Source organism: Acanthaster planci, unplaced genomic scaffold (assembly GCF_054643075.1).
Source record: "Acanthaster planci isolate LZ-2023a unplaced genomic scaffold, COTS_SCS Contig130, whole genome shotgun sequence".
Classification (NCBI taxonomy): domain Eukaryota; kingdom Metazoa; phylum Echinodermata; class Asteroidea; order Valvatida; family Acanthasteridae; genus Acanthaster; species Acanthaster planci.
The window spans coordinates 1-25860 of NW_028257752.1; the positions used below are offsets into that span (position 1 = coordinate 1).

Consider the following 25860-nt stretch of genomic DNA (forward strand, 5'->3'; position numbering starts at 1 on the left):
GCAGGCCTGGCTGAAATATTCGGGCGTCAATGAAAGTCACCTGTCAACTTAGAGTAGTGCCTGAAGATTACTCCGTGTGGCTATAAACGACTGTTAAATGGAATGATGAATTGTTGAAGGATTTTGAAAACGGAAAAAATGATGCCGGCCCAGCATCCTCAACATTGAAAAATGCCCCGGCCCAAAATGGTTTAAGTTCATAGTTTCCAGTTGTTGAGGTGTATATTTAAGAACCATGCATATTTCTGGTTGAGCACAGTTTCTTGCACTTCCTGGTTCACAGGGGAACTTCTCTTTTTTGCACTTATACATCTCTCTCAGCTGCCTCCACTGATTTAAGAAACCTGTTTGGATTGTTTGCAGTGCTTTCCGTGTTTTACTGGAAAATGATGACGACAGACTAGGAGTCATCACTTACCACGGGTTAAGTAGACTAGCAGATGTAAGTAATTCCAAGATTATTTATGTATTTGATCTTAGATGATTTTAGAGAAGTGGAAAGTTTGTTCCAGTCTTAAAATGTATTTTTGGAGGTATTAGTAAGTCTACTGGAATTGGTCAGTTCTCAGAAAGGCGTGACACTAACTACATTAAACTTGCCTGGATACAGGCTTGACAAACCACTCTTCACTGGCATGGGAAGATACTGTGTAGCAACTGTCAGGTTTTCCTGTCATAAACAAACAAACCTGAGTGCCCTTTTTTGGCCTGGGGGAGGGAGGATATTGTATTGTGGTATGAGCCTGGGTAATTTTGATTGTTGTTTCTAGGCATTCAACACACTTCATATGATGTACCATGAAGCCACAGCATGCCATGTGACAGGGGATCTGGTGGAGCTGTTGTCAATCACCCTGCTAACATTGCAGTGTGCTAGCAAATACAAGGAAAGAAAAGGTATTTTGAAGCACAACCAAATTTACCTAGCCTTGATTTGTGAGTTAGTGTTTGTGAGTGTGGTTAGATTTGTGATCAAAAGGTACAGGTGGAAAACATACATGTCATTTGTCTTTGCACAAAGGGTGTCTTCAAATGGGATTCAGCTGAAACAAACCATAGTTTTCTGTAATTTTGTTTATTGACAAATAATGGGGCATCTTGCATTTCTCAATTCCCATCAGTTTAAAGCATTGACCAAAGATTGTGGTTAGGTACACTGGAATTACTTACCTTACACAGGGGTGAGATTTGTCAGGATGCTTCCTGATTTCAGGATTTTTAAAAACAAGCTTTTTTAACATCTTGAAAGTCCCGAGTTCACCATTAAGATGTTTGTCCACATGAACAGTGAGATACAACATAAGAAATTGGTATTTTAAGGGGTATCTTGAAGCAAACACAGTGTGTACCATAGATACTACACTGCTTTGGGGCCCTCTGAAACCTCTGGTGATCATTTTGTGGATATTTTATTTTCCTCCAATGGCACCTCTGCTTACAGTTTGTCAAGCTTTGCCACAAGTTCAAAATACAAGAAACTAAAAGAGATCAGCTCTTCTGGCATGGAACATGAATCTTAATGTCTGATTTAAAAAACATGGTCCATATAAACGAAAACACCTGTTGACTCTCTGAGTAATTGATACCTCATATTTTGGGATGCTTTTAGTTCAAAAGATTTCATAAATTTATCATTATGTGAGTGAATAATACTAATTCTTATCTCCTTTCAGATGTGAAGCAATCCTTACTACAGTGGCAAGAACGTATGGAATTTGCACAGAAATTGCTAACACTGCTTAACTGTTACACACCAGACAATGTCAGAAAGGAAAGCTTAGGTATATTTGATTGCAAACTTCAGTTTACTTTTTGACATTTGTCAAAGCCTTTTCTTTATTTAATTAACCCAATAGGCAGGGTATTGTTTTATGATTGACTGCTGGGCTGCTGGTATTAAATAATGTTTTATTGCTCACACATACCAAGGCCAACCAGGCCGGGTCTGGAGCGTACACTGGGTCACACTGCACCCGGTCAGGCTGTGCTGCTAGAGTGTGTGCTAGGTACTGCTGCATTGTCCATGCACCTTCTAGCATTTTCCCCTGTGTTATTCAACACAGAGGTTGTGCATGGCAGCCATTTTTCCAGTAAGAGCTTTTGTTCCACAGGGATACACTTGAGTAGACCTTTTGTGCTATTCCTCCGCGACAAAAGCAGCTACCGGAAAGATGGCTGCCATGCAGAACCTCTATTCATTAGAGCCTAATGTCTGCTTTTCTGCCTAACTTAATTCACCCATTTTTACTTTTGAAGACTATTATTTGAACCCATCCCTGAAAACTTCTTCCCCCAATTATATAAAATGAACTTACAAAAAAGCACAGACAACACTGTTTTTTCTCAAAGAATTTTACTCATATACCTCTTGTCTTTTCTTCATTATTTCGTCTCTCATTTACATTTCTTCTTTTTCCTTCTCTTATTTACAAAATTTACAGAAGACTTTTCTTTATTCTTTTCCATTTTCCAAAGTCTTTTAAAAAACAACTCAGATTTTCTTCCAAAAACAACTGAAATAAAAGAATTGAACTAAAACACTTTAGTCATTCATTTGCAGTTGACGTTTTTTCCCTTTCCGGCAGCCCTGTTGAATGAGTTGGTAGTCTTGTACCCAAGAGAGTGTGTGCAGAGACTGGTGCCCATCATCCTCCATGTACATCTCCAGTTTCAAAAGAATAACATCCCATGTAAGTATACTCAAGTGTTCAGAATAAGGACCATTCCTTGGTATTCAGTCTTTCCATTTTCTTACAATGGGGGGGGGGGTGGAGGTAGGAGTTGTAAGCTGGCCATCCATGACATATACACAAAAGGCTGACTTGATAGACCCTCCCCCAGCTCTCGATGCATGCACAGTATATGCAGTGGTTGTAACCCCCATGCATGTACAGGTATATGGCCTGTTAACTTATCAGACCAGTGACACTGGGTTGAAGAGTTCCAGAATTGAAACAGACAGTTTGTTTATGATTGCCCAAATCAAGTTTTTACATGTACCCTGTCATAAGTTTGTTTATTTAAACCTCCTAGAGTGTATGGAAAATCATATTGACATGAAATAATTGAGGAATGTTAGGGTTAAAAGGACAAAAACTTATTCCTATTGTTAGTTGCAATTTAATTGGAAAAATTAAGAGAGGGACAGGGGAAATAGGGGAACGTGAAGACGTCGCAGATAAAAGTGATTTTTTTAAAAATCAAACTACATCACCACTCACAATCTTTTCCCCAATTTAAGATGATTTACAGAAATTTCAGAGTAGGTCACAGCCCAAAACCCATAAATTGATGTGTACAATATATGTCCAAATTATGATGAGGAAGTCTTGCTAAAACTGATCCGACTCATTACTTTGGTGATGTTTGGTGTTTTTTAAGGTATTATTCCATGCAGGAGTTTAACTTAACATAAAACTTTTAAAAGTGAAGTTATAAAAGCTTAGTTCATTCAAAAACAAAGTTCAGTCTGATAACTGTGAATTATGGTATCTAGTGGATATTTGTTTTCAGTTAGTTTATAATGTGTTCTTCCTAGACAAATGAAAAATATCGGCTGTTTTGTAACTTGAAATATATATTGACAAGTTGTTTGTATTATCTTTCAGTGGCCACAGGTCCATATTTTCCCAGGCGCATGCCCAAGCCAGCCCCCAACAAGACTAGTATGCGACCTCCTAGGCCAGAACTACAGATGTTTCTTCATCCAAGTCAGCTAGAAACATCACATGTAAGAATGTTCATTTACAGTGATGAGGCTTACTGTCTGCATGTTCATAGCACAGTGTATTCATGTAGACCTCCATGCAACATTCGTATTCAAAACTGTTTATCGTTTTTAAAGACGTAATTTACTCATACTTGATAATCCCTTGGCTTGTTGGCCTGCTACTGTGTACTTCCAAACTTTTCTGGGGTTCATTGGGTTCATTTAAAAGATGATAAATACATGAAACCTTTCTTCAGCAGTGTATTTACAGTGTGTCTGCACAGTTACTCTTTACTGTGTATAGGCCATCCACAAGCGGGGGGAGGGTTAGATTTGTTGCCATTGCATACACTTACAGTGGGGAGGGAGGATTAGGGGCAATGTGTACATGCAGACACCAAAAATCATAGAACAAATTATTTTACACCCTGCACCACTGGTGGGATAAGCCAAACTAAGCCAAACTACAGTATGGGATGTGTATGCATTGGGGGCCTTGGATTTAAAATCTGAAGAATTTGTGTATTACTTAATGGATGGCCCCTTCATTCATTATTCTTAAAAGTTGCAGTGACAGCAAGTGACATTTATATGTGAATACTACGTCATGTAGTTGTGTAATGGAGCAAAGCTACATGTAGTTGGAAGCGAGAAACAACCAAATGTCTCAGTGTGTTGCATTTACACTGAAGCGGTTTATTGCAGACATAAATGTGAACCTGTTTTTTTTTGTTGAATGCAGGGTTCTGATCCAGTCTATGATGCTGCCCTCCGTGATTACTTTCTCCCATATCATCAGTTGGTTGAGACCCTCTGTCACACAGCACTGAGTATCAACCTGTTCACTGAGGATACCATCAACCTAAGTAATTGACTACAATGTTTTGGCAAAGCTTTGGTGTAAGGCGCTCTACCTACCCAAACAGTCACCTATTATTATTTTCTGGAAAGATTTGATCGGCTGTAGTGCACCCTGACCTCCCACAATGCAACGCGGCTCTGCCGCCATGATCAACCTTCTGGTTCTTAACGCCATAGCATAACAGACACGTTTCTCGAGCCATCTTTGTTTTATCAAGTTTTCAGGTTCTGTGTCGATTTGATCACCAATCTTTCCTTTGTGAATAAAGTATTACCTTGATTTTCATCTATTTGTTGGTAAGAGTATTTTTGTGTGTATATTTTGTGTTCTTCTCTTCAATTTTCCTTCTGTGCACCCTTCAGGTGTTTATTGTTGGTACTGCAAGGTTCGTTCCAGCTACGCTTGTGTCTGCCCTACCAATAATTTACAGTCCTTAGCCGGTTGAATTCAGGGGGTTGCTGTCAGGATCTGTTATATTCCCCTGTCTTCTCCGGCTAACCGGACGAGGAAAAGGCCTTGCCATTGTCCAGGGGATTCCAGCTAAGATCTGGCCAGGCCCCTGGTTCGTTTCACCCCATGGAGCTGACGGAGAAGCTCTGTGGTCGACTGTGGAAGACCTGAGCAGGGACACTGCCAGGATCAGGCAAGGACCCTGTCTCCTTGGTCAACTGCTGGCCTGGCCAGCCAGCCGGGGCTCCTGAGAGAGTGCCCCATCAGACGGCTCCCGGGGCCCGTCTTTCCATCATTGTTCCTCATGCCCTTCAACCACCATGGCCCAGAGGAATCCACGTGGCATTCCAGCCAGTGTTCCCCCAGCAACTCCAAACATGGAGGAAGGACACAGAAGGAGTTCGAACTGCCTGGGTTATAACATCTGACCATTACCGCTTTCTGGCATGCCCAGTATGTCCATAGCCAGAGTGCGGCAATGCATACAACGCACCACCTGTTTTCACAACCATAAGCCCCTTTGTACACCATGATCATCGCCACAATTTTTTCGCCGATAATCTCTATCCTTAAAAACGTTGTGTACATCAGTAAAGGAAGTTGAATATTCATACCATTGTTGGTGCTTGATATGATCTGACAACAACATCAAATTTTATGCTTGCACAGTTGCTTTTATTAGGCTGTGTACCCTAAGTGTTCATGAACAGTTATTGCCCTTATCGAACGCTTTCTTCTGGACTTATTTTGGGAATAAATAGCCAAGTTGCCAAGAAGATTTTGTGTTTTATTTGAATAATTTTTATCGCGGAATTTACACTGAAAGGTATTTCATGAAATCTCATGATCACTCCTTGTGGTGAAACAGCGCATTTTGTTTTTCGTGAACTTTACTGTCTTGTGGTGGTCAACATGTTGTTGGCCAGTCTTAGCCAAATTCGTACAAAGACTTTGAAAACTGATGTTTTCGAGTGAAAAACTAAAACTGCAAACATTGCATGGATAATGGAAAGTGCATCATCATCTTTTAAAAAATTATTCATGACAGCAAAAGTAAATCTAACGACAGATATTTTTCTTTCTATTTCCTAGTCACTGCAATTAGTTGTAGTTAATTGCAAAGAAAACACCACAAATATTGCTACGATACTACTGGCCCCACTTGTTCAACTAAGCTGCAGGCAGTAATAAGGCATTTTCGGTATGTTTATTATTGTTCGTCTGACCGTGCGGCGATGATCATGGAGCACTTTGATGTGCCAGAGTTGTAACTCCTTCAGTGTCCTTCCTCCATGCTCCAAAGAACACCATCTGCCATTCGACATCGGCCAAGAAGACTACTTCTCCTGTGGCCTCCGTGCATACTCCCTCCGGCCAAGACACTGAAGTCATCTTCTGGTGCGCCGTTGAGCCACTACACCCTGGCACCCACCAACTCTATTTTGGGTTTTGTGGAGCCTACCAGGCTTTTATGCCAGTGGGGCTCCAAGCTGCCACAGCCCATCTGCAGCTCAGGCTTTCTAGTGGGCATCACTGGGTCATCGGACCTCATTTCTCCTGGTCCCTCTGCCTGGAATTCTGCAGTTCCCACCAACCTCGACTGGGAACACTCCCTGGGTGTTCTACCTCCTGAAGCCCTGACTGCCACCTCCGATGTAGGGTCACCCAGTACTAGGATAGGCGAACACAAATAATACTCCTCTTCATCGAGTTCTTTGAAACCCAAGAAGAGGCACCGCTTCGATCATCCTGAGCCAACTTATGAGCCACAGATCTCAGCCTTCCTATCCATCAATGAAGCCCGGACTTCCATCACTCACCGCCGTAACGATAAACCACCGCCGGCCTCTACTGCCCTGGACCCGTTCCTGGCATACCAGCCCCCTCAACCCCCTTCAGTCGTGAGCCATGATGACACCGGACGGGGTTCCACAGCGGAGTTACATCAACCGGGCATTCCTCTGTCAGAGCAGGCCACTCCCCACGGGAGTACACATGGCTCGTAGCAGGACACGGCCCTGTCTCCGACCACGTAACCAGCATTTTCTTCAGAGGACAAAGTTGATTCCATTAATGCCCTCACTCTGTCCAAGGGCCACCTCGATCTTCTTCAGTAGGACATGATTAACGTGCTCGGCCTGCCATCAGTCACTCCCCCAAAGAGGACACCAGCCATGGCTCATTCAAATGCCACACGGCTCGAGTGGAGTCTCCCGGACCAATTTTTCCTGAACTCCCACTCGATCACTTATTCGTGTAGATTTTCAAGTCCCTTGCCAAGGCCAAGTAATGGCGTGCACTTCCCAAGCGAGTGGCGGTGTTCTATTATTTCCCGGCTGAAGATTAGAGAATTTCTTGTCAGTCCCAGACCTTCCCGATGCGGCAAAGACAAAATCTCCACTGATTCCAGAAAAACCATCTGCTAAGGCGACCTTCCAGGATAAGGACAAGTCCCTGCTAGAATCCACGCTCGCAAAGCTCAACTAAGCCTCCTGCTTTGGGCTCCGTTGTACTGCCTTCCCACTCTTTTTATTGAAGAACATCTCCTGTGCGCGCCAGTAAAATTCCCCAGTCTCCCCCAGATTTTGCAGCCCTAGCTCTTTGTGGCCTTGATGAAGGACTGAACAATACGTTTGAACAGTTTGTTTTAATATCCTGTCTGGCGACTTCAATGAGAAGATCAAATGACCTTGATGCAATGCATATTCCTTACGAGGGACTTAAGTCTCGCCTTCGTGCTTTTCGGGGAAGACCTTTTCGCCGGCAAGTTTGTTGACATGCTGGAGACCAAGGCTAAGCGGGTTGATACGGCAAAGAAAATATAGCTCCACAAAACACCTCCTTCAACTTCGCAGCGACCTCAGCAGTGTAGTTTCTGCCAAGTCAGGCCCACATCGGGCCAGACTTTCATGATGCGTCACTCTTTTTGTCCCCCTCTTCAACAATCGAGCAAATACTGGGCCTCAACCCGTATCACTCCCAGGATGAGTCAGACATTCCAGCTCTGTGGGAAGTCATCATGTGCCCCCTGTTCCTTCAGGGACGTTGCAGGTGACTGTTACACTTCACATTGGATCATCAACTTGGACAGCTGGGTCCTCTTGACTCTGGCCCTTGGATATTCCCTCAAGTTTACAAGCGCCCTGCCGTCCGAAGCGATACTATGGCCGACTCCTGTCCCTCACAACAAAGACAAATGCTTGGCACTGGAGTGGTAGATAAATTCCCTTCTTCTAAAATGGGCTATCCTTCATGTTTACCCCAGCCAGCTCGGAGTGGGCTTTGTTTCAACATTCTTTCTCACACCCAAAAAGGGAACAGACAAATGGCATCCCATCGTCAACTTGAAGCCATTGAACAAGTTTATCCACCCCAAGAAGTTTTGCATGAAACCATCTTGACGTTGATACAATCCCTACTAGTTCCGTCCTGGGCCTCACCGATCAATCTTCGCAATGCTTACCTTTTTGTACCCGTTCACAAGCGGGACCACAAGTTCCTCCGATTCATGTACGAAGGGAGAGTATATGAGTTCCGTGCCCTGCCATTCGGCCTATCAAACTTCGCCCAGAGTCTTTACACGTATTGCCAAGACCATTGGGGCTTACCTACACCAGCTAGATGTCATAATTTTCCAGTAACTAGACAACTGGTTGATCGTGGGCCGATCCCTAGACGAGGCCGTAGCCGCAACTCACTTCCCGTCTTGGCTTTCTCATCAACCTAGAAAAGCCGAACCTGATACCATCCAAGCTTCCGGCGTACCTGGGGGCAATACTTGATCTCCACAGGGGTATAATCACTCTGACGGCCGACCGAGTCACCAATTTTCAAAACTGCGGCTCTCTTTTCCGCTTGTCGCAGTCACCACCTGTCCTTGCTTGGCTCTGTCTCCTTGGCTTAACGGCCAGTATGGGGGACCTGATACCGTGGTGCAGACTCCGCGAGACCACTCCAGATCCATCTACTCTCTCCCTGTCATCCCGAGACAGAACTTATCGAGAATACCAGTCAACATTTCAGAGGATGTCCATCAATATCTACTATGGTGGCTAAAAAAGGACCACTTACTCACCGGGCGCTACTTCCAGCAAGCCAAACCCGAGGTAGTTATTTTGACCAATGCATCATCTTTTCTGATGGGGGGCCTCCCTTCTCCACATCAACTGGAGCACTGAATTCCAAAGAAATCGTATCAGTGTCATTTCCTTGCACACATCAAGGGAAAAACGGCCTGATCTGCTTGGACAACTCCACAGCAGTAGCCTACATCAATTATCAAGGCGGTACATGCTCTCCCCGGCTGTGTGTCCTGACATGGGAAATCTTTCATTGGGCGATGGATCACTCAATCAACGTGCAAGCGATCCACATCGCAGGGCCCGACAATACTGTAGCAGATGCTCTGGCTCATGGCACTATTCATCTCAGCGATAGAGAGACCTCAATGATCTCTTTGCGTCAGCAGACAACATCCAACTCCTGGTGTTTTGCACCAGAATGCCTCACCCGTGAGCGTGGGCTACAGACGCCCTGCAGATTGATTAGACCGGCCTACCAGAGTACACTTTCCCATCTCTCTTGTTCCGAGGGTCATATCCAAGATAGAGTGCAGACACTGTCGGATTCTGCTTATCGCCCCTCTCTGGCCACTTCAGCCTCGGATCCCTAGACTAACCAGTTTCCTGGTTCACCAGCTGTTCATCCTTCTGGCAAGACCAGACATCCTCTAGCAGCTGAAGTCAGGAATTCTCCATTCAGCACCGACAGTGCCGTTGTATGGTAAATTGGCTATGGTGTCTCTGGCTGTACATTCTGGCTTCATGGATTGCTCCTCTGTATCTGATAACACTGTCCTTCATCATCTTGTGCGTGGTATGTTTATTGAGCACCCACACTTAAGGTGCTTAGTCATGTTATGGGACCTGAGCAAAGTTCTAAGGATGCTCACTGATGCCCCCTTCGAACCTCTAGGTAATGCAACCCTGCTGCATACCAGTGTTAAGCTAGCCTCCTTCTGGCCATGGCCACTTCCAGGAGGGGTTCTGAACTTCAAGCCCTCTCCATTGCTGCATTGGAAGCCACACAACGTTCGCTTCATTCCATCCGTTGGCTTTTAAACCAAAACCAATCTCCTTCTTTTGATCCACCAGAAATTTTTGTACCGACTATTGCTTTGCATGTGCAAGTCGATGCAGACAAGCTCTGGTTCCCAGTTCATATGCTGAAGTGGTATCTAGCCAAAACCAAGAACCTGAGAGGTACGGTTTTCCAAGTTTTTAATACTTCTACCAAACCACACTGGCCAGAGACATCATAGCCCACTGGATAGTTTGAGCTATTAAATTTACTAATCCAAACTGGGCATCACATCCCGATAACCAGAGCCAGCACTATATCAGAGCCCATGACGTAAGAGCTACATGTATACCTACGTCTTGGTCTTACTTCTGTGGGATCACCATTGCAGACACTTTTGAGGCTGCCTGCTGGAAATCTCTTACATCTACCTCCTGCTACCTAAAAGATGTCTTGCAGAGTGACTGTGCACATGGCAAGATGATCCTACTGTCAGCAGTGCAGAGGTCAAAGGAGCCATCTGCAGACTAAACAAAGGGACAATCAGCCTGGAGATCCCTTTCTGGTGAGATTGGTGTTTATTACCTCTCAGTGCATTAATTTGGTACTATTCTCAGTGCATATTTTTATGCTCAAGACTATCACTTTTATGTCATAGCCAACCCTCCTAGATTGGTGCCACTCTGCAGATGTAGTGACTGTTTGGGTAGGTAGAGTGCCATAGACTCCTCCCCCACATTAAGTGTAGGTCAGGTCTACTAGAGAATACCTACCCAAACAGTGCTCTCTGGCCCATCCTCCCCATTTTGGCTCCGTCTCTTTGTGTTGCTTCGAAAGGACGATCATGGCAGCAAAGCCGGGTTGCATTGTGGGAGGTCAGGGTGCAAAACTTTTCAACGAATAATAATAGGCATGTAGTGACTGTTTGGGTAGGTATTCTCTAGTAGACCCATCCCACACACTTATAATGTGAGGGAGAATTTTATCTTTTGCCTTAACTGTCATACTGATGGAAACCATTCCCATTTTTTTTTAGGCCATTCCAATTGTTAGATGTTTGGCCTTCTTTAATGGATTCTGGGGCACTGAAAAGGGTCCTCAGGCAAGCAAAAAGTATGTGAAAGTGTATGAAAACATTAAGCATCTTTTAAAAAAGTTCTCTGATTATATGTTGTTTTCAGAAGCCGCTTTATTCATGATCCCCATGCTATTGTCATTTTGACTCAATCAAATAAAATGTGAACTTCTCAAAGAGTAAGAAATAAACTGTTTGGTCATAAATGTCACAAAAATTGTTAGGTAATCTCACCCCCTTAAAAAATGCTGCTTCATAGTGGGCAGTGAGGCCTAAACTATTGTAGCTTCTGATTGCATACTGATCACATGATGATTATGTGAAGGAGATTTTTGCACTTTTTTATTTTGATTTACCAACTGTGGCCGTGCTTTGATCAATTTCAGAGAGCAGTTATTCCACAAAGAATCCAAAATTGCCCCTTAAAATAATTTTTAAAATTGGCTTCAGAAAAAGAAATACATTTAAAATACACAGTGCTCACTAAAAAGAAATAATTTTCTTTCCCGTTACAGTAAGCTTTATTTACTCATGTATGAGATTACTGCTACTGACAGAATGGCATCCATTCATATTTGGTAATGTAATGAATATTGACATCTGTGCTGTTTCAGGTGTATTAGTAGCATTGGAAGGTGTTCCATTGCAACTGGACTGGTTTGCCAAGCTCTGGAAAATCATCTACCACTCAGAGGTACATTCAGCATCCTTTATGGTCTCTGTGGCCATATTTGATAAACTGTATCAAGCCTCAAATTTAGCTGCTTCTCATCGTAGGAAAACACATATCTTTATCATATTTTATGTTTACAGTGATGTGTCACAGAACATGCAGCATTGACATTGGTATAGAACATTAGCCTGCCGTGTATATCATGGTTTTGCTATACTGAAGATTTATGTTTCTCATAGATAAGAAAAGCATATATGTAGTTTTTAGGCTGAACAGCACTCTCTTCAAATAAAGGAGTTTTGTTTCAGTAGTCTACTGCATTCAACTTACCTGAATCACTTACTAATGCATTATTTCCCTAACGTCAGTTAGCCATGTGCTAAAACTTGATCAACTGCATTGTAAGCCTTTTCAATATTCATTTCTTTTTATATTGCAATATCATGAAAAAATATCATGATATCCGATATTACCGTGATGACATCATTTTCCACTATGTCATGAGAGCCGTGTAAAAAAAAAGCTGATGTATATGTATTATCTCCATATTTAGAACTCTATGCAAATTTCAACTTAAATTATCATATATCATATCATATCATATCATGGGACACACATTAGCGGTAAAGTTCGCTCAATAAGGCAACCTCCAAAATGGACAGAGTGCATGCTTGTTAGTAGAGGGGCTTCTGGTATTGATGCCCTCACCTCATTTCTAAGTCGGTATTTCTAAGTTGTCATTCATTTCTCTGCATGTTTCACTCTTTCCCTTTTCTACAAGACCACAAAAAATCCTTGGTGTAAGTCGGCATTAGAAAAACACACTTCGGTATCAGTTTCCTTCGCCACGGTTGCCAAGAAGTTTCAAATGACAAGCCCTACACTGCTTGACTGATGTCTGTTTATTAACAGCATGTGGTTGAGCACATCAATACCAGTGACCTCTCCACACGCGTACAGTCTGTTGGTTTGGTTCTGCTCCCTAATACTTGTAAGACCCTTGCAGCTGCTGGGGCCAACAGTGACTTTGTGGTTTGAGGTTTTCAATGGAGTATTTGTGTGGCCTAAATGCAGTAATGCGGGGCTCAACACGCGGTGCATTGACTTCCCTATGTGCATGTACAGTACATCTTTTGGAGTTTATCGCGACAATTATCGATTATGCATATCGATTCTGCCGCCTCATTGCTGCCATGATCGTCCTTTTTCTTAACGCTATAGTACACAGACGTGTTTTTCATACCTCTTGATTTTTTGTAATCTGTGCTTTGCATCTGTGATATATCTTGATCAACTGAGCTTATAGTAAGTTAACCCCCTTTCACAGATTTATATTTCTTCTTAATGTAGCTTATGCACATTAGGGCGTCCCCGCTATATATGTATGTTGTTTGCTTTGTTAGTACTTGGTTTGTACCTAGACTGTACAGCCGTTGCATGTATACATATTTTTGTTTCCCCATTTTGCATGTGTATAAGGGAATGTCTGGTTTCCCTATCATTCCATCTTCAAAGCCCACCATCAGTAGTTCCAGTAGAAAATAGAGCAGAGTGCTCACTGTTGCCCCTGCTCTCTAAGGGCAATTCCATGGAGTCACACTCGTACACTCCTGGGGTTAAGGAACACCCCCGTCCTACTGTCACTGATGGTGAGGATGGAGCTGATGAATACGAGCAAGGGAACACAGGCTGAGTTTCTGTTGTTCACCTGTGACTTCCATCTCACTGAGAACGAGAGAGAAGTGAGGTATACCCCCATTGTTCTCATTACTGTGACAGAGGATATGACCGAAGGGAGTTGAGAACTTAGACCTAGTTTCTTGGAAGTTCTGGGGTGAATTGACCCTGCGCTCTAGAGTCATGTTCGCTATAAACCTGGGGCTGGCAGGTGGTCCATTGTGCCAGATTTCAACCTTCTTGTCAATTGTCTCCCATGATTGCTGCAACCCGCTGACCACCGAGAACAGGGTAAGAGTGACAAAGTGCAGTATAGCCCAAACAGCCATACCCTGATCATAGAACACCGACCTTGCCATCTGTCCTTTCCCGTGATGACCGTGCTCACCGAGAACGGAATAAAAGAGAAAAAGGTCAGCAATATTCCTAGTGGCCTCATCCTGGTCAGGGTACGTGGACCTTGCCTCCCTCTTTTCCCGTGACTGTCACGCTTGAAGGCAACAGTATATAATAGAGGAAGTGCCGTATACCCCTAGCAGTCCCGACCTGGTGACGGAAGACTAGTTTGGTTTCAGTCAAAGATGGGCCTACTGTGGCCTCCTGGGTGAGCCGACCCTGTACTTGGCGTGTGGACATTCCCAAGTCACTTACCGTACGTGCTGTCAGGTCCAGTGGAGAGATGCGCTGGGTATTGGGTGTGGCTGATGTGTGCCCACTCTGCCTGCTACGAGGTCTAACACAGTCAGGGTGACTGTGAGCATGAAGTACATTAATCCATCTGTGCCACGGGTTGAACCCTCTGGTCACATTAGATTTGACCAACAGGAGGGTTAAATACGTGATTTATGGGACCCTGTATGTCCACCACAAACCAGCTTTTGTTGAGCAGTAAAGAAAGCCATTTTACCAGATGGCACTCCAGTCACAAAGGGCTGTTTTTGTGCTGAGAGCCTGAAGCCTTCCTCTGGTAGCATGATTTCCCTGGTTACCTGTTTTCCTTAAGTCCCACAGAGAACATGGTCATCTCTCTTTGATCTTGCATGTTATTAGTCATGTTTCTGATGGTTTTAACCACATTCACACTGATGGAAATCAGCAGTCATGTAGGTTGTGTCGCTGGGGCAATCATCGCATCCCACTGCCCGTGAATGATGGAATAAAGGCTAGAGAACCTGCCGAACTTTCCCATGCAGGCCCTCAATATCCGTTTTCACACTAAGGCAGTGGCCATGCCTTACCATGATAACAAGTCGTCACTAGGCAAGAACGTATTGAGGTATTTCAGTCAGTTCTATCCATTCGAGCTACCTTACTCAAACACCCTACTTCCTCAGAGAATTATTTCATGTGTGGGTACATCTCCCAAGCGGGACCTCAACTTCGATGTAACAGCACCCCATAGTACCAACCCTGCACAGTCCCCCAGCCTGACAGACCAGGCTGATGTAGCTGTGCTTGGGAGATGCAGGTACATGTAGCTGAACAGTTGACAAAAACATCCCTCAACCACACTTTGTGTTTGAATGAACAATTTTTTTAGTAAGAATTGAGAGAAGCAAAGAAGAGCCACTAAATATCATAATACTTGTTCTTTATCTTGGAAAAGCAGACGCCATGTTGACCAGCAGCCGTGCACACATGCCCGGCCACCGCCAAAAAAAAAAAATCTCAGTCAAATGCACCCACATTTACAATCTACTCCATACTATTCCATTCACATCTCTGTTGCTAGACAGATGACCTCAACATAAACAGCAACCCTCATTGATAACTTTATTTCTGAGTGGTACTCGCCAAGATGTAAAACAAGAGCTACATCACATCGTTCTCATCACTTTGCTTTGGCTACACCAATAATTCCCTACTGACCAGACCCCTCATCAATCCACCACTTTTTCTCACAAAACAAGCAGATTTCCTCTTCCAACCAAAGTCCAAGACTCTGCACCTACAGTCAGAGGTTCTACATTTGACTTGCTCGTCCTTGTGCAACGATCCTTCAAGGTGCGAGGCCTTTATGGCAATGCTGTGGCCATGGCCACATGAGGACAGTGGTTGTCTGTCCGTGAGATGTATGACAGTTGACTGCAGCATTTCATTCAATTGTGCACAGAGCAATCCTTATCACAAACCAATACATTCTGTAACCACCATTATGGACTTTCCTCCGTCTTTATAATTTGGGCCTTCAAATAGCAGTGATCAGTAATTGTTGCTTAGCTGTCATAAAAGTTCACAACAGTTTGAATGATGGCCTTACTTCTCAAGTCATCAGCCTTTTAACATCTAGGGGGAATGTTTATTGCTACATATTTCCATCCTGGGACTTGCGGTCTGGTTCTTCAATAGCTCACAGAAGCCCTCCTACACCAATTAGCTGAGCTTCTCTTATACATACAAGTATGAAACAGACCTTCCCGTCAGTAGTGACAACATCTCTCTGGGGAAGTGACCTGCATGCAATTTCGATCACAAAGGGACAAAATATGTCAGGAATTCCAAGGAGACTGCTTCATCCCTGCACTTCGGTTCCAAACCAAACATCATTTGCCCATCTCTGAACCTCCAGATATCTTTGTATCAAACATTAACTCTTACTCAGGGGTTTTGTTTGATAAACTCTGGTACCCAGTTTGGACCCTAAAATGGGATCTGTGCAGGACCAAAGAACTCAAGTATGATTTTACCAAGAGTTCAACTCAACCCCTTCTCCAGTGACACATGACACCATTGCCCACTGAAATAGTAACTATCAATTACAGACAACCATCATGGCAGCAATGAATCGTTGCATTATGGCAGATAAGGGCGCACTGCAGTTGATCAGATTTTAGAGAATGGCTAACTGGCATTAGGGAAATAATGCATTAGTGGGTGATTCAGGTAAGTATTCTCTAGTAGACTCATACCACACTACAGGGGGGGTGTTACCTGTTCACAGAGGGTTCCATTGTAGTGAATCCACTGCACACTCCACTTGGAAAAGGGGGGCCCTGAGTTGAAGTTTACATAGGTAGTGACCCTAGAGGTTATTTGTTGCTGGCGTCTCCATGGTGTCTCAGAGGCTGGGTTTGTTACAAATTTACGAAAGGTTTACCGGAGCTTATCACAGTGATTACAAAACTCTTTAATTTTTGAGGATGCATGGGAAGGCATAACCTGTAATGGCATGACGTTTGGGTGTTTTGCCCTGGTAGGTGGGCCAGATTGTGTAGATTTCTGTGTGTCCCCGTAAAGATTCTGTCCCTGTAACTATAGTTCATTGGGAGATCAACGGAGTGTAGATAACTTGGCCCGTCTTCACAAAAGAAGCTAAATTGGTATTTTTATTGAGAAAATAATTTTAAAAGGCAACTTTGAAAGACTATTTCATTTTCCTTCCCCCACTAATGGGTAAAAAGCCCCCAAATTTAGCCTCGGGCCTCCAAACGGCCATACATGTAAGAGGTAATGTAAAACAATTGCCAAATTTTGGGGCCCCAGTAAACAATCCCCCCTTAAAAAATTGTCCTGGATCTGCTTTTGCTGTTGTTTTAAAATTGAAATCTAGTAAAACTCAGCACTAAATGGTTTTTTAAGACCGCTTGAACTTCCACAAGAGAATTATTATTGCCTGCAAATACAATTATAGAAACTAAGTTGTTGAAAGCTTTTATTTAACCAATTTTTTTACAGCCTGTCAACTGGTCATTACAGCAGTAGGGCTGTGCCGAATATCTGAATATTCGATCGATTATCAAAAATTTGAATACTATTTTCCAAATTTGAATATTTGAATGCAAAATTCATGAAAGGGAATGGAGATTTTTTTGTTTTAAATGAGAAAAGTTGCACTACGGAGGCTTGTTTCAAGCAAATTCAAATGGAAAGTGACAGAAATCTTGCGATTCGAAAAGTACATCATAAAAAAATTTAAAAGGAATAGAAATTTCAACAGGGCAAAAAGTAAATTTTAAATTTTCTTAAATTTTGCTAAATCCTGGCTGGAGATGCCGGTACTCCTAGACATGAGAAGCTGTTCAAATGATTATAACTACAATTGTGTGTGTTACTGCAACCAATTTTGTATATTTTTGTTCATCGACGATCTGCCAGTCGGTAGAGTGAATATTCGGATATTTGATCGAATTGAAGGTCGAATATTCAGATAGTGAATTATTGGAATTCACTCAGCCCTATGCAGCAGAGCAGATCAGCTTATTCTTAATCAATCTAAATCAGATCTCTCATTAATTGAAAAAAGAATGCCCCGAAAAAATTTGGGTTCAACTGTTGTTTGATGCAAAATCTTGGTTACAAACAATGAAATGTGTAGAATGCATATTACTCACAATGCACAATGTACAAATGCATATTATGTTATTGGAAAATAACATTCCCTTCCTTTACAGTCCTGAGAAATGAATCCTTGCGAGTGCACAGAACAAAATGGCTGCATTTCATCCAGTAGATAAACAACTCTGTATTAGATCTCATTAGCTAATGAGCTAATTAGAATTATTCCAAATGTACTCAATGAAACCTGTTTCTTCATATTGATGCACCGTATTCACATGTATACACAACTCACAGCATGTACTGGTGTGCAAGTCCAGACTGATGCATGCGACGCATTGTTTACCATAATAAGCCTTTAACAAGTTAAATTTGAATTAAATTTTGTACACTAAGTTCTTTTAATTCACATGAACATAATCTGAATTCTCCAAACTAAAAGCACTGTTGCCTCATGGTTTGGGGCAAGCTTTTGCTTAGTCACATAACAGACGCCTTGCAACAATACACTGTTCTCAATGGACGAGAAGGGCACAAAGGAACCAGTCCATTCCAGAGATGGTGATCGCTGCAGCAAAGTTTGCCCCAAATCACAAGGTGTAGCATCAGTGTCTTTGGTCTGTGGAATTCAGATTGTTACTTTTATGTGCAATCAGATAACTCAGTGTACCAGACATTATCTAAATTGAACTCGCAAAAGGTTTGTTGCAGTAGTGTGCTGTGCGATGCGAAGAACACACATAATATATTTGTACATGTCGTGTGTTGTATAAGCACTAGCATATTTGGATCAAGGGGCAAGGCTTTTGTTTGAAATGGTAAATTTACCATGTCCATTTTTTAAAGGTAGTTTACACTATTTGTATAATCTCAAAAACCGACTGCTGTTTTGTTAAATGAGAAGATCTATGTGTACATAAAGCTTTGCTATATCTCTTTGGTGATTTTTATGTGTAGGGTAGTGACAAGACTGGTGTTCAGCTCCTGTGCAATCATCATACATTCCATGACTATGTAGAGGGAATCTTATTGGATGAACGTACCTCCTTTAACAACCCAACTATCAACTCTTTCTTCTGTATATTTTTCCCAAAGGTAAGGAAGACAAGGGTGGTACATTTCAAGTTGTTTTCTTAAGTTGAACAATTGCTCCTGTAGATTTTGAGCATTTTATAGTATACCCTGTGTCATTATTTGTGTTTATTTTGTGCATTTTTTTACCTTAAGCAATTTGGGTTCTTCAGGAAGAAGGCTTGGCAAAGTAATGAATCTGTCAACAACATAAACTACTTTGTTTCCAGATAGTTTTAATGTTCTGGTCACTCTATGCACATGTCAAAAAAGGTAAGAAAGTGGATGAAGGCCTTTCCTCAAGAAAGAAATGACATGAGAGATTCAACTTTTAAAACCGGCAATTACTTTCAAAGTTTCAGAAAAGATGTTTTATAGGATTGGTTGTTCTACTAAAATTTGGTTTTATGGGTACAGTAATTTTTCAGTAATTTTTTATTTGAAAATGTAGGTGTACAAGCATATTTTATGCAATAACTGGGAGTCAGTAGTGGAATCCTTCATATGTGGCATCCTTGGAGATACAGATGATCTGGACCATCTCAAACCAGAGGAACTTGAGCGCACTGCTTATAAAGCTAACGGGGTAGGTAAAATTGTTCAGCTTCCAATTTTTTCTTATACAGGTCAACACTGCTATAACAAACACCGCTAGAACAAACAATCAGGCATACCGAACATCTCCCTTGGCTCCTGAATTTTATGTGCACTTTCACTGAACATTGAAAATTAACTTTAAATTTAAAAAAAGATATATTTAGGACATGTGATAATGATGCAGAAGTTAAGGAAATCTTACTCCTGTATAGGAACAATTGTCAGCAGTCCATGTCATTCCTGGGTACATGTACACACATGCATGAAAATTGGGTGGCCATGTATGTACATACAATACTGGCGACTGATTTGGAAAATCTTGCATTTTATCCCTACAAAGGCAAGGATTTTGAACTTTAAAAAAATCTGAAATGTTGAATGTACACTGAGTAGTAGCGATTCCATTATAAAAAGTCATTCAACTCTCTTAATACTTGCATATCAGTGCACTTGTAAGCACACAAACCTGATGAAATTGGGACTCTGTCTTCACTAGGGCATTCAAGTTAATGGCCTCCACAGCTTTCTCTTTTAAGTATTTATTTGATCAAGACTTCTTCAGCAAGGTAATCTGACACTGGCAGGTGAGGATATGCTTCTTCAGTTTCCCACGTCTCCCAGCTGAATCTTCTCAACCCTATACTGCAATATAAGGTCATATGCACCTAACCATCCTACCTTCCCTTACAAACAGGGTACCAATATGTCACGAATAAGGTTTCTAACAAGGTTTCAAGATAACTAGATTGGCCCCTTAATGAAAGTATAGCTGGCCTGTCAATGCAATCCTGTAAATTGAGGTAATTTGGAGCATTAGGCTGCGATAAGATTGTATTCATAAATTTGTAAAGTCAGTTCCTGAGAGTATTCCTGTTCTTTCAAGGTTACTCATAAAGTTTGTTATGCCATGCCAACAGGTCAAAGGGGCAAAGTAGGCTTGGATGGTTTTTTATTTTACCAAATAATGCCTTGTTTTTTTCAAAACTGCACAGTACTAACTGATGATCCATAAATACTAACATACTGGCAAACTTTGTATTGAATTTCAGTACCTTGATATTCTTGCCAGTGTTTTGGGAATGTTTACTGAACCTTTTTTACAACGAAGGGAAACCACCACATATTTCATTCTGTTCTTTTTGGTTCGAGTCATCTGGTGTCATGTCTACATTGTCATGGCAATGTTTGTCGTCGCAGTCATAACCCAAGAACTTGTTCTGTCATTTTCATTTTAAAGCTTTATGTGTCACAATACTGCATCAGTCTTACCTCAAAACATTTGCATAATTAATCTATTGTTATTATTATTCTATCACATAAATAATACTTATTTGAAAATGAATGGATCGATAAAGGATACCACCTCGTAAGTTAAGGGGATTTTGCCACATAGACAACCTCATGCTGGCCTTTGTGTTTACATTTTCAGTGAATGTTGGCTTATTACCATTGCTTTTTGATGACGTAATACCCGATTTCGAAGAATACTGCCATATTAGAAAATATCTCTCTATAAATGTAGTCCGTAACTGCTACATATTTGAATTAAATAACACCAGTATAGAAGTGTATACAGCAGGATGTAGCTAATCAGTAGTTATTAGTAACTAAGGTAAATTTTGTTCAGAGGTAAATCAATGAAATGCCAGTGACTTTCTGGATTTTGTGACCAGGATGTGCGTACTCTCCTTCTGATGTTTTCTGTGGTGCCACCCAGGGCCATAAACCCACATTTCCTACCGGCTCTCCAATGTATCCTGACTACATGTAGGAAGGACAGAGAACTCAGAATGACTGAAGCCAGTGGAGGTCAGTCATTGGATGTTGCTGACAAAGATACTGAAAAGAGGAGCAATATTGATGGATGTCATCAGCAAGGTTGGTGGAAGTTGAATGTGAGAAGTTGACTAGTAATATGGCTCTATACAGTACTATGCAGGGGTTCTGAACGTGAGGTCAATATTACATCATTTTAGAGATAGAATTTTTTAAAATCAATTTAAACTAGAGATGCCACTTTTCTGGTTTTTATCCAGATTTCCTTTTTTTTTCAAAACACACCCTGAAATACCACTTTTCCTCTGTTTCCTTCTGGCGTAAAAGAAAAGGCAGGAAAAGAAAACACAAATGGGGAATGTGTTATTTTCACCTTGAATGCATCTACAGTTCAGTGACGGTCATGCACTGCATGCATGGTGTGGGGTAAGCATGGTATGCACGTGTAGCTCTGTCTCTTTAGTAGCTTAAAAACCAAGTCTGCGATGCATGTTTGCAATGTGGCATGCGCTGCCTGCACCTGCATGCCTTAATGATCGTTGAAACAACCACTTACCAAGTACTGCACAGCACAGGAAACTGTCTGAACACCATAGAGTGATATTAAATTACTGGAGTGCTAACTTCTCATTCTCCACGCAGATAAAACTTGACGGCGTCCTGGGTGCAGACATTGTTAATCCATCTGCGTACTTTTGAACATCGGAAATAAGATAGAATATTGAATTGTGTACTCAAAATACAACATGCATCGGGTACCGCTTAAATCCAAATAAAAAAGTCACGGAAAAAGCATCTGTAGTGCATACACATTATTTACGCAGAGCAAAATGTAATGCTCATTTACTGATTGTGAGTCAGGTTTTTAGCGTATCAGCTTTGTTGACATATCATTTTGGAATACAGGTGCAAATATGCAAATAGCCATACAAATGCCGTATAAAATTTGGAGTTTTCCTTTGGTTTGTGCACAAACATGGATGCGCCCAGCAGGCATCACGTTGTACATGAGCCATCGCTCTAAGCTGCAGTACACAAAAATTGGCAAGATAAATTTTCAGCATGCTGAAGCCCCAATTCAGCATGCACAGTACCCTAATGGTTCCACTGCACGTGAAATCCTAATAAATCTAAGCCGAGTGTGAACAAGTGGTACTATTAAAAATGAATTTTAAGCCTTCGAAAATTAACAACATTTGCGGGCTGGATGATTGTCCTGCGTGGGCCTTGCAGCAGCTCTTGCCCTTTTTTCCAAGCGGCCAGCAAACATTATGCGGATGGGGGATATACAATAAAATCTTGATAACTCCAAGTCAGTTTAGTCAACAGACCGTCTTATCTTGTAGGCTGACTTTTTCTTGCTAAAAGATTACAATTTTATGTAAAAAAATGTCTCCGTAACTCAAAATGTTCACAACACTACATCCGGTTATCTCAAAGTTTTTGTGACACCGATGAAAAAAACACTGTCAGGTCGCCTCAAAAATAGTAGGTAAAAGACCACTGCGAGACCTTGTTTCAAGTCATCATTTCCAAGTGTGACCGCCTGTGTTGCATGCACTGCGTACACCACCCTGCTGCGACCACAACGAATCCTGCTTTCGGGCTAGCCTGACTGCTACAGCAGACCAGTTCATGGACAATCCAATTGCTGACTCTTTTTGTAAACACGTGACCACAGAAAGTGATGTCATCAGAACACCCAAGTTAAAACAAACCTGAAATTCTGTGGCATGTCACGCCGAACACGATCAGCGAAAAGACGAGATTTGATACAAGAAGGTGCTAGGCACAGGTACCCAATTGAATGGTTGATTTTTATGTTGTGGTACAAAAAAAATTTAGGTATCAACTAGTTTTAAAAACTCAGTAAAATGATTATTTGTGTGCAACACCACGATAAAGAATACAAAGCAGGAAAATAATCACTAAAATCTTGCCGTCACAGCAGAGCAAGTAAAGTTGGTTATGATTATGTACACAGTTCATGTGTTGCATCATGGTTGTGCACGTGTGTTTTCACAGGATGAGCTGTCGATCAATGTCTACAATGTAATCGTGTACGGTCAAAATATGGAAAAATTTAAAATATTCAAAAGAATGGACAACTTTAAAAAGCCTCTGAAGCAACGGAGAAAAGTAAGTGGAACTGGACATGGCTGCAAGAGAAGAGAACCCATTCGCTGTGCACTCTGCTCACTAAGCTTGATCTTCTACTTCGAAGCTGTTTGTCACATGTAAAAAAATCTGTTTGGGTATTTTTTTTTTCCAGCAAACCCTGTGGCATCTCTGTTAAACATGAAAGCTCAGAAGCAACACTTGGCCACGTTGATAAAATGCATTCTAAGGACAGGAAGGGAACAGTAAAGATTTTGAAAGAAAAAGGAACTTGTTATTTATTCATTGAAGAATGTTAATTACTGTAAGGAGAGCAAAGTTGGCAGACATGACATCAAACGTAGAAGACATGGATGAACCAAAACAAATGCCTGAAGAGGTGCTTAAGTTGAAATTAGTTAATAACTTTTCCTTCAAAATTATAAATCAGATAACTCACAGTAAAAGTGAAACCTTTTCTCCTGCTTCACAGATTCTGAAGCTGTCCCCAAAAAGAAGAGAAAAATAAGCCAAGATGTCAGAGAAAACACGGAGAGCTCTTCATCACCACCTCCACCACCGCCACCTCCTGCTCCTGTCTCAAAGAAAGACCATGGGAATGTAGAACCCAAAGCACCATCACCAGACATATGTGGAAACAAACAAGAAATCAGAACAGAAGCTGATTATCATCCATCTTGAAGACACGGCAAGTGATACAACAGCAGAGAACACATTGCAGTCATCTGATAATGAAGATAAATGTGGTGAGGACTTAACAGGGCCTTCTGGTGCAAATACTGAGACGTCACACTCCTTGATGCTTCTTGAAGTTAAAGCCCCAAGCTGTGAAGTCTTCAGTGATAACACCTGCAGCAGTACTGTAAGGAATCTTTCAGAGTTCATAGGACCAGTCAGAAGGTCATCATCATTGTCGTCATCTCCAAAACAACAACATTTTGTAGATGTGTTGGCAAGGAGTATTGAACAGTTGATTAAATGCTTAGAACAGACAATATGAGCCATTTTTACAGCTTCACAGGTTCATTATTCTGGTGTAAACCGATGGTATTAAAGATCACTTCTCACACCTGTTTGATTTTTTTAAAAATAGTGACGACCAATTTTATACCTGTTAAAGGAAATTCAGATAAATTTTCCAGTTTGGTATTTTGTCCTGGGGTGGAGTTGTTCCTTGGAAGAGGTCTGTCTGCATGATAGCCAGCTAAGTAGGATGCTTGTCTACCAGCCAAGTAGGATTCTTCATATGTCTTCTCATACTTCTGACTTGTCCTGTACATTATTTTGCTGTAATTCTATCCAAGTGGACACTGCAGTGTTGAATTGCTATTATGAATACCAAAAATAGCCACCATCCGCAGTAAACATGTAAAATTTATTCTTGTTGAACAAGAATTACTGCTTGCTCTGCGGCACTGTACACATCCAATTTATATAGATTGGTCAATGAGGCTGAGCACATGGAGTGGTCTGCCTGGACATCTGTGCTCAGCCTACATCAACAGTTCTGACATGGTGGGCTTGTTCAATTGTCAACCAGTTATATTGTGTTTATAGCATTTCAAGATGGTGCTGACTTTTTTAGAGCTGACAAAAATGTCAGTTCAAAAAGATTTTAAACAAAATAAACACGCACACCCACACACAGTCAGCAGACCAAGTGAAAAAATAATGTTCAATATCATCAATCAAAAATGATTGACGGTAGGGGCGTGGCATTTTAAAATTTTGATTTCTAGTTGTCTAGTTTTTGATTGTTTTTAGTTTTGCTTATATCATGTGGTATTATCTCTGCAGGCTTTCTCTTAAAACAACGGACTGGAAAATTAAGGTTGAGGAATATATCCGTCACATTAACTTGCCCTAAAGGGCAGTTTAATTCACATCAATGCCAGAAACTCTCTGAAAAACAGGCTTTGGACCTGAGTTTCTCCTTTTAATTTGGTTGGACGTGTCTTTTTTCAGTATCATTCCTCAACACTGGTTTGAGGTTGTTTCATCACCTACCTAAGGTCTAAGTTGATACTCTGAAACACTTTATCTTTATACCTCATTTTTCCTGTTCAATTCCATCCCAACCCTACTTAGCCCAGCATTGCCTCATCCTAAATGGCTGCATCAGTGTTCCTGTAGTCATGGAGAATCATGAATAAAAAGTCCTGGAAAGTCATTGAAAGGTCATGGGAAAATTGGGAAAAAATTTGGTGTCCCGTGTCCTGTCTGAGGAAACTGAGTCCATGAAAAGTCACCCAAGGGTTATTTTTGATGGCCACCTTTTGATGTGATAATGGATTATTTTAAATGTACACACTGTCCATGTATTGTAGTGGCAATGACCGTGTTAATCTGAACAGCTAAAACATAATGTTATTCCAACTTTCAGAGCCTGACCTAACACTTAGACAAGTTCAATACCTGGTACGCATCCCCTCCCACTGGGAGGCTCTTAGATACTTGAGCTAATGCGAACATGCTCAAAAAGACCCAAACAATGCTTT

The 25860-nt window shown here is 41.6% G+C and overlaps 1 protein-coding gene across 1 annotated transcript; it reads left to right on the forward strand.

Moving 5' to 3' along the window:
• Positions 1–363: 363 nt before the first annotated feature.
• Positions 364–24043, forward strand: LOC147795203 (ubiquitin carboxyl-terminal hydrolase 34-like; the record flags this gene model as incomplete). The annotated part of the gene is made up of 11 exons (XM_087132212.1): positions 364–442; positions 771–897; positions 1674–1781; positions 2586–2690; positions 3609–3730; positions 4452–4575; positions 11790–11869; positions 18758–18895; positions 19323–19457; positions 21142–21346; positions 23835–24043. Coding segments are annotated over 11 exons (1432 nt in total), but the record flags the coding sequence as incomplete, so codon positions are not given.
• Positions 24044–25860: the final 1817 nt, after the last annotated feature.